This window comes from Petaurus breviceps, unplaced genomic scaffold (assembly GCF_028583685.1).
Source record: "Petaurus breviceps papuanus isolate PSGF00001 unplaced genomic scaffold, PetGlider_PUasm1.0 174, whole genome shotgun sequence".
Taxonomy (NCBI): domain Eukaryota; kingdom Metazoa; phylum Chordata; class Mammalia; order Diprotodontia; family Petauridae; genus Petaurus; species Petaurus breviceps.
Window position 1 is genome coordinate 26,582,472 of NW_027185761.1, and position 10,505 is coordinate 26,592,976.

A 10,505-nucleotide genomic window follows, 5' to 3' on the forward strand; every position below is an offset into this window, starting at 1 on the left:
ATCCATCCATCCATCCATCCATCCATCCATCCATCCATCCATCCATCTATCCATCTATCCATCTATCCATCCATCTATCCATCTATCTATCTATCTATCTATCTATCTATCTATCTATCTATCTATCTATCTATCTATCTATCTATCCATCCATTCACTCACTCATTTATTAATCTATTTCTTTATGTATCACCAGCATTTACCCCAGCCTGGCATACAGTTTTAACTATATTATTGGGTGTGTAGGAGAGAGTGAAATGGGGACCCCATCCACATGCAGACACGGTCTCTTTTAAAGATGGCAATCCTCACCTCTATTTCTTAGAATCCCTAATCTTTCTTCAAAACTCTAAGTGCAGCTTCCTACATAAAGCTTTTCTTGATCCCCCAGTTGCTAGCATCCCCCTAAATTATTGTGTATTTACTTTTTATATACTTTATATTTACTTATATGTGCACATGGACTATTTCCTGTTTGCTCTCTCCATCCCTTAGCACCCAATACAGAGCCTGACATCATGGGTACTTCATGAATGATTCTCGAATTGAAAGCTTTTCTTTACAGCTTGTAACAATGTGGTGTGTATAACAAGGACTGAAAAAGGAGAGGAGCCTAGAAATAGCAAGTGGGAGACCCTGGAAAACTTGTGGGGTCACATTTTGCTGTGTGAGTTTGGGAAAGTGGAAATTTGCAGAAGATTTATCAATCCTGTTTCTTTAACTTATTAGCTATGTTGCCTCAATCAAGTCACTCCTTCTCTCTGGGACTAAGTTTTCTCATCTCTAAAGTGAGGGGATTTCCTGGCTTTAAATAGATGATCTTCTTGTATTGTTCCTTCTCCTCCCTCTACCCCCATTGGCACTGGCAGGTTGGGTCCCCAGAGTGTGGTTGGGCAACTTACTCCTCTCTTCAAGTTGGTACCATTGGATAACCCTCAGGGGCTTGGGCATTTCTGGTTCATGATCCCCCATCTTGTGTGCCCTTCTATATTGATTACTCATAGTTAATTAGATTTTAGAAAATGGTACTTTTTAATGTAGTGTTCTAAGAACAGTTGGTACTAAAACCTACTTCCAAGCATTAGGGACACACTCTTGAAAGTAGGTACAGAGTTCAGAGAAAAGTTGGCTCAAGTTTAGAGAATATGATGTGACTGGAGGGTAACTTATGCCTTAAATCACTTCTTTGGGCCTCAGTTTCCTTTTTTGTCAAATGAATTTGGACAAGATGATTTTTATTTTTAACTTCTCTATGAACTCTTAAGCATTCTATGATCTCTAAATCTTCCCCATTGCCCATGGGGCTACTACCTTTTTTCTTTACTGAAAATAGGAGATTTTCCTGTATTATACTGGCAGCTATTTCCTTTCCCAGATATAATCAAGGAGATTCTGAAAAAAAAAGCAGGTCTAAGAAAATAGTATTCACATTCATTCTAGCATCAAGCAGCTTAGACTCAGGAAGGTTTAATTTCTCTTTGTGTTAACTGATGGTCCTTTGGTTACAGACAAAGCAACCCCAAACATTATGTCAGCAGACTTATAAGCCTAGGAGGATCCCCCAGAAGCAGGGAAATGGGGCTTTTGTGCAAGATCACTGGCTTCTTCCAGCTACATGAATGGATGAGCTTCATGGACAACTGAACAAAAAAAAAGAAGCCCCTAAATTCTGACCAAATACATCGTTTTTTTTTAAGCCTATCTTTGGAACTTTTATAATCATTTCCAACAGTAATAATAACTACTCACATTTCTCTGGACCTTCAAAGTTTGCAAAAACAATCTCATTACATTGACCACCACACAACTGCTATTATCCCCATTTTGGAGATAAGGAAGCTGAGACTCATGGGTCCATGATTACATAGCTTTAGAGCCCGAGCTAAGACTTCTTTCTTCAAGGACAGCATTCTATCTGGTAGATTTTTTTTTGAGGGGGAAAGGCAAGGCAATTGGGGTTAAGTGACTTGAGCAAAGTCACACAGCTAGTAAGTGTGATCAAGTGTCTGAGGTTGGATTTGAGCTCAGGGCTGCTCTATTCACTGCTCCACCTTGCTGCCCCTTTCTGGTATCTTTTGGTTCATTCCCCTGGTTCTGACAATTACTTACACTTGAATAGTGCTTTGAAGTTTATAAATTCATTCAATAAGCATTTATAACGAAGTACTGTGGGTCAGACATTGTGCTAGGTGCCAAGGAAACAAAGATCCAACCCCCTTCCCCACAAAGAGCTTGCAGTCTAATGGGGTGATACAACATGCAGCCAGATAAATACAGATGATATAATTTGTGAGTGGAGGACTGGGAGATCTTTCCTGTTAGGGAGGCAGCATGAGCATTAGAAACCCCATTTTACAGAAGAAGAAACCCCAATTCATGGAAACCGTAAATGTAAGCATCAGCTTCGTCATTGGTTTAACTTTGTTCTCAGTGTTTTTATTCTGGTCTAACAACAGTTTTGTTGAGGGAAGGGGTGGAAAGCATTGGCCAAAGAGTCAGGAGTCAGGTTGTAGTCCTGACTCTGACCCTTTACCAGATGACATTGGGCAAGTCACTTGGCCCCTTTCACCCCTCCCCTCCCAGTGCAGTCTCTTCCTCTTCCTTAAGGTCAAAGGTGAAGTGAGCTGCCCATAGTCACAAAGCCAATTTGGACTTGGGCTTGAGTCCCCTCTCTGATAAATGTGAGACCTTGGGTCAATCACTCAACCTCTGGTCCTGAGTTTCCTAATTTGTAGAATAAGTGTTTTAATTTGATAACTTCTTAGGTACCTTCTAGCTCAAAATCTGCGATCCTAAGTATTAGAACTAAGATTCAAGCTCAGATCCCTCGATTCTAAGTCCTGTGTTCTAGAATGTTAGTGGGGAAGGAGACTAGAGATTGTCAAACTTCCTCCCGTCATAGAGTGCTGAGGCGCTAAGCAGTGGGACAGCCATGGCTAGGGGGATCCCCGGTCTGACACCCACTAACCCCATCTGCTTTCTCTCCTTATCACCTTGGTAAAAGGGGGTGTTATTATTCTGGTGTGGAGGAGAAGAATGCATGATGGTCCTTGTCCATCATGGGATTTAGGGACCTTAGAGACCCTATAATGCAACTTTTTCAAGGCAGAGACTATGTGCTATCTAAACTTTGTCATCTTGCCCAGCTCAGTGCTAAGTACACAATAGGTACTTAATAAATGCTGGTTGGGGCAACTAGGTGATATAATGGATAGAATACTGGTCCTGGAGTCAAAAAGACTCACCTTCTTGAGTTAAAATCTGGCCTCAAACACTTACTAGCTGTGTGACCTTGGGCAAGTCACTTAATTCTATTTACCTCAGTTTCTCCATCTGTAAAATGAGCTGCAGAAGGAAATAGCAAACTACTCCAGTATGTGGGGTCATGATGAGTTGGAAATGACAAAAAATGACTGAACAACAACAAAGTACTGGTTATTGTGTGACTTGCTCAGCATCATAGAGGTTAACCAGGATTCAGACTTAGAAGTTCTGACCTCAGATCCTTTGTCTTTCTCCACTACCCCATGGAGAAGGTATTGAAAAATAGGAAGAACATGTGCCCCTCCCTTCTTCCCCAGGAAGCTTTGATAACACAAGGATCCTGGCTCCTATGGGATATAATATCGTGCCACTTAACTGCTGTTTACCTTAGTTTCCTCAATTGTAAATTGGAGGTAATGATAGTGCCCACCTCCCAAGGTTTTTGTGAAGATAAAATCACACACACACATATATATATATATCACTAAGTACAGGGCATGGCATATAGGAGTCATTATATGAATACTAATTATTTATACTATTCTTAAATCACTATCATATTTTATATTATGATTGATATATAGATTAATTACTCTTACATGAATACTATATATTAATATTATAATATACTATATATAATATTAATATATAATATAATAAATATAAATACTATTATTATATACTATACTATGATGATGATGGTGATGATGATGATGATGATGATGATGATGATGATGATGATCACAGCATTTGAAGGAACTGGGACTCTTCAGCTTGGATAAGAGAAGACTCAAAGGGGAGAATGATCTTTGAGCATCTGAAAGCCTTCCAAGGGGGAGAGGGATTGGTCTTGTCCTTTCTGGCCCCAGAATCAAGAACCAGGAGCGACTGGTGGAAGTTACAGACAGGCACATTTGACTTGATATAAGGGAAAGCCTCCTAAATAATTCACATGGTCCCAATGCAGAATGGCCTGGCGTGGGTGTTAGGGGCGTCCTCCTTGTGGGAAGTCATTGGCAAAGGCTGCCAGACCACTTGTGGGCTCTGGCAGAGACGGGATTGTCACTTAGGTGGTGGTTTGAATAAACAACTGCTGAGTCCCTTCCCACTCTATCTGTGATAATAATGGGCGAGGTTACTGCTCTTCAGCTGTCTCAGTTGTGTCCGACTCTGTGCGATCTTATCTGGGGTTTTCTTGGCAGAAATACTCGAGTGGGGTTGGCATTTTGTTCTCAAGCTCATTTTACAGATGAGGAAACTGAGGCAAATGGGGTTAAGTGGCCTGCCCAGGGTCACACAGCTACGGTAGCAAGTGTCTTGAGGCTGGTTTTGAACTCATATTTCCTGACTCCAGGCCCAGTGCTCTATGCACCACAGCGCCACCTACCAGCCCCATTAGGTTATTATACCTATTTAATAAGTGTTGTATTGTATTGTGTGCTGTGCAATGTTACGTTATGTTATAGTATGTTGTTATATTGTTATGTTGTATTTTGTTATGCTGTGTTATGCTATATTTTGGTATATTATACTATACAATACTGTACTATGCTCTATTATACAGTTATTATACTCTGCAGCTCCAGAACCACTTGCCGTGCCAAACACATGAAATAGCACTCACAGACTCTAGGCCTTCAACTATAATCCCATTGTATAGTTAGCATTTAAATAGCACTTAAAGGTTTGCAAAGTGCTTCACATGCATTAACTTGCTTGGTCTTCATAACAACTCTATGAAATAGGCACTTTATGATCCACGTTTTACAGGTGAGGAAGCTCAGGTTGAGATGGGCTGAAACTTGCCAAGGGTTACATAGGAAGTATCTGAGGCAGGACTGGGCCCCAAGTCACCCTGACTCCAGTCCAGGGCTCTCCCTGCTGGGCCACTTGGAAGCTGCACATTGTATGTGATTGATAAGTGGGAAGAGAAATTCACACACACACACACACACACACACACACACACACACACACACACACACACACACTCTCTCTCTCTCTCTCTCTCTCATCCTCGTACAACCTCAAAGCTGGGAGGGCCTTTGGAGATCGCCTGTTCCGGGGCCCTGATGACAAGGCAGATGCAAAGGATGAAGCCCATGGTGGGGAGGGGGCCTGAGAAAGCCGACCTATGGAGGCAGGGCTAGAGACTGGCTCTCCTACCTCCTACATCTCCTACCCTTAAAGGGACCCTAGAGACCTTGTAGTTTAACCTCCTCTTTCTACAGAGGAAGAAACTGAGGTTCAAGGGGGTCGAGCCCACATTAAACCCTGGCCCTTGGACTCTAGTCAGTGTCCTTTCCCTTATATTATCCTGCCTCCCATTGATTCCCTGTCGCATTCTCTTCTTACTGGGTAGGACCATGGGCTTTAGCACTGTAAGGGACCTTAAATAGCATATGACATTAAAAATCATCGGTGCTTTTGGATTTTTAACTAAACCCAATCCCAAATAAAACCCTCCCTGGTATTGTCTAGTCTTGACGTTGACTTTGAGTGGAAAAATCTTGAAAAAGGGACCCATCTTTCCTACAGCAATGCTAACTGCTGACCAAATGGCAGGTAAGCCCAAGAGACCCTTGAGTGACAACCTCCCCTGCTCCCCAGCCACCAAAGCCACCATTCCTGAATCCAGCTCAGCCCTCAGAAACATCTGGGAAGCAATCTCAGTGGTAACTGGACCGGCCGCTGCTGAAGATCCAGAAGAGAAAGTCCTCTTGCCTCTGCCCAATGGTAGGACATCGGACAGTAATACGATATCATCAGTGGAAATGACACCAAAGGAGGGGCATTAGCATCTGCTTTTCTGCTGCCCCCTGAGGACTGCAGGGCCTTTCCATCAGCTTCCCAGGAATGCAAGCTCCTGCAGGAGGAGAATGACTGTCTTTTCTGTTTCTGTCTCCATAACTTCAGGCAGTGCTTTCAATAGCATAAGCACTTAATAAAGCCCTTTTCTTTCATTTATTCACTCACTCACTCGTTCACTATATTTTGTAAATGAAGAGGCTAAGGCCCAGAGAGACAAGTGACTTGGTTAAAAGTAGCTGACACAGGATTTGAACCAAGGGCCTTGGACTCCAAGTTCAGTGATTGTTACAGGACACCAAGTTCTTTCTCTTCATTGGCTGCCCTGCTGTCACGTAAGAAGGGAAGCCGTCGTAGGACATACCTTCACCTTGGGTGTTAGTGGATATATCCTCCCCCCAGAGAAATGGCTTTTATAAAAGGGATGCTCAGGGTGAAGGCAATGCTGAACCTAAAGGGATATCTTCTGCTGGTGATATTTCATATGTTGTGACCAGCTGGTGGGTGAGGGAGGGGAATCCTTCTGGGCACCCCAGCATCACATGGTGGAAGGAGCCCCTACCCTGTGTGCATGGACAGCAGCCCTGCCCTGATGCTAGGTGGTGTGTCTGGGGCACTGGTGGGAACCGCTGAAGAGCAGCATTATGGGACGCAAAAACTCAGAGCTACCCTACTAACCCCTTCAGACAATCATAGTTCCTATGATGGTTTCTAAAGTACTCGATATATATATATATATTTGGTAAGTCATTTTTAGTTGTGTCTGACTCTTTGTGATCCCATTTTGGGTTTTCTTGGCAGAGATACTGGACTGGTTTGCCATTCCCTTCTCCAGCTCATTTTACAGATGAGGAAACTGAGGCACACAGGGCAAAGTGACTTGACCAGGGTCACACAGCTAGTAAATTTGAGGCCAGATTTTAATTCAGGAAGCTAAGTCTTCCTGATTCCAGGCCTGGCACCTATCCACTGTGCCACCTAGCTGCCCATATGTGTGGGTGCATGTGTGCACATGCATATATGTATGGATATACACACATATATGAATACACACATGTGTATATTGTGTGTGTATATATGTATATATGTGTGTGCATATATATATATATATATATATATATATGATTGTTTTGTTGGTTTCTAGACTTAAGAAAGTGATGGAGAAAGTGTTAATGCGGATTAAATTTAAAAGTATGTCCTGCATATGTACTGCCTCCTGGCCCCGCCCAGCTGATTGTTAAGCATTTACCAATATACCCATGGTTCAGATCCTGGTGATTGGGTAAGTCACTTTCTAGAAGGGGCAGTGTGATAATGAAAAGACTGACGAATTTGGAGTCAGAAGACCGGCCACTTTTAATATATCTCACCAGGGGGAAGCGTCTTTAGGCCTCCTTTCTTCTACATGAAATAAGGAAGGGATGGCCCTGAACTAGATGACTTCTAGCTCTGACATCTATGCTTCCTTTGGGGACTTTGGTTTGCTGAGACTACATGTCCTAGGATACCTGAAACCAAAACAAGGATGCTTATTGGAAGAAACAGGATTTTAATTAGCATGAGGTATGTGCAGCCATAGCACAGGTTAGTTGTATCAGTGTTTTGAGGAGGGACAGCCAGGACATAAAGGAATAACAGAGATTTTTGTGGGGATGGGGCCACATGAGTTGGGGAGACATCCTGGGAACTCATGGAGAACGGGAGCCACTCAGTATCACCCGAATTGCCAGAAGCAGACATTGCAAGGAGATTATTGCCCAGCAGAGAGTCTAACCCTGCCTGCACTGAACACACCAATCATTCATTCTAGTTGCAGACAGAAACCTTCTCCATGCCTTCTTTTTAGGAACTGTATGTCTTGGAGGAGCTTGTTATTTCAGACTACCATGGGGAGGTGGGGATATGCAATTGTACTCATTCAGTAAATGTATGCTGAGATTGTTCTCTCTTGTTTTACTATTCATTCCTGTCCCAATTAAATACTTTTCAGTTTCTATGATGTTCTTTGCCTGGATCTGTTAGTAGGCAGACCAGACCTGAACTAAGTCCCATAGGATCATAGATCCAGGCCTAGAAGCGACTTCAGAGGCCATCCAGTCCACTCCACTCCTTTTACAGATGAAGACATTGAGTGGGAATAAAATGACTTGCCCGGGTTCACAGAGGTGGTGAGCACCAGAGGCAGATCCTTTGAGGTGAGAGGGTTCTTTTCACCGAACCACACCCAGTTCTATAAGGGGGTAAGGACCAAATAAGTGAGGTAGATGATTATTATTGAAAATTCCCCTCAAACAGCAAAACTCTAAGATATCGTATGGCGAGCTGGACCAAGGCTAGTATAAGGAGGTTGAATGAGATGGTTTCTCAGGCCTTTTCTCTATCTCAGCCTATGATCTTTGAATAATGACAGTTCTTTTGAATGCTCTTTACTAAACCCTTTCTTCCCAACACCATTGCAAAGTAGGCTGCTACTATTACCAATTTACACATACAGAAACTAGGGCCTGAGTCACTTAGCTAGTAAATGACAAAGCCAGGGTTCAAACCTTCTGACTCCATGCCCAGTGGTCTTCCCATTATACAATGCCTCTCAATGATCGAAGAACCTAGAACAGAATGAATCTAGATTCTGCCTCTTCTACCAGATTCACCTTTTGTCCTATGATGCCCAATGACTCTGCTCCTTACTGCCTGTGTGATTTGGGGCCCAGTGGCTTTCTTTCTCTGGGTCACAGAGTTCTCATCTATAATTTGAAAGTGTTGGACTAAGTCGATCTCAAAGTTTTTTTCTATCTCTCAATTCTATGATTCTATGAATGTTTTCTCTGGGTTTCTTGCCTCACTTGAAAATCCTGAGAGGTGTGAATTTCCCTTCAGGGACCCTGGGCTGTACCTCCAAGATGTCAATGTCTCTGAGCGTGGCAGGGGAGCAGTCTGGGAAACAATTCACTTGAGAATGACGTGTCACCCCCATGGCCTGGCACACAGACGGTGTCTTTGAGGTGCGATGGCCAGGTAGGCTGGAGGAGCAAATGCCATTGGGTCATGGCTATCGCCTTTTGTCTGTGGCTTCTCCAGGACATACACAAAGTTACCACTCACTGTCTTCCATCACTCTTATGTAGAAGATATTCTCAAATTGGGGTAAGTCACTTCTCTACTCTGGCTCTGTTTCCTTCTCAGTAAAATGATAGGCAGGGACTAAAGGAATTCTGACATTCTATGCCTTTATTCTAGTTCTGCCAAGAATAAGCACATCTCCAAATACTTGTATCCAAGTGAGGCCAGTGTATTTTCTTGATTCTCTTTTATTCCAGCCTCCCCTGCCCCCTGCTGCCCCCTTAATATTCTAGGACATCTTCAGTGACTTTTCTTATAATTATTTCATGCTAAGCATTTTGGGAGTTGGTTAAGATAAAGTACAGAACACAGGTACACGGTTATAATGAGGCTTTCCAAGAGCTTGTCTCTGCCTGAAATAAAATATTCCCCGTACCAGATTGCTAATGGCCCTCTACTTACAAAGCAGACATACTCTGGGGCACCCTGGGCTAGGGCCGGAACAATCCCAGGGCCAAAGCAAAAGGAAACAATCCTACCTTGACCACATCTTCATTAATATGCTTTGGGTCTCGGTTCACCAAATCAATTTCTTTACTGTGTATGTCCTGGATGATTCTGGCTTCCAGGTCTGTCTGTCCTTCAGCCATGGTAACACTCCCGTTTTGCCTGAGAAAAGCCCCAAATCCTTTTGGATGGGGGGAAAATACCCTTGAGGGAAGTGGTAAATTCAGTGTTCCCAGATTTGTACTCTCTGACTGTGAGATAAGCTCCACCCCACATGCCTGGGGGACAGCTGTCTCACATACCTTCATCCACTCCTTTTGGTAAAGCAGACCATGGCAGGTCTCCAAGCTAAAATTAAGATTATAACTCACACGGGCCAACCACTCCTTAAAGGGGCTTGTCAGGAGGCCAGCCCTCATGCAAGACAGCAGTATTTTTGGTGTCTAGTGTTCTTGGGGCCACCAAATGGGGGGCAGTGTGGGAGTAGGGGCACATGGGAGCCCTCAGGGAGCTGGACCCCCCCCCCCCTAGAACTGTTGACTAATGGGGGGGGAGATAACTTTGGGACTTTCTGGCTATTGCTTTTCTCCATTTGTGAAACTGAGCCCTCAGGGATAATCTGGGCAGGGTGTGCTGTGTTTCACTGGGTCAGGTCTCACTACACAGCCCTTGGGTTGGGGGTGGGAGTGGGGATGAGCCTGCAGAAGTTGGGTATGTGTGTGTACACATATATATGTTCATGCACTTATGTAGATTTTGAGACATGCATGGTGTGGCAAAATGAGTCAGAATCATGAACACTTGGGCTCCTGTCCTGTCTCTGAAACAATGTGGTTATGTGACCTTGGACAACCACTCAGTGTCCT

The 10,505-nt window shown here is 43.5% G+C and overlaps 1 protein-coding gene across 1 annotated transcript in view; it reads right to left on the minus strand.

The window, feature by feature from the left end:
- CAV3 (caveolin 3) overlaps positions 1-9,918 on the minus strand; it is a 22,469-nt gene extending 12,551 nt beyond the window's left edge. The window contains exon 1 of the mRNA XM_069084043.1: positions 9,672-9,918. Within this exon, the coding sequence (XP_068940144.1) occupies positions 9,672-9,782 (111 nt within the window). The 5' untranslated portion in view covers positions 9,783-9,918. The remainder of the gene's footprint in view (positions 1-9,671) is intronic.
- Positions 9,919-10,505: the final 587 nt, after the last annotated feature.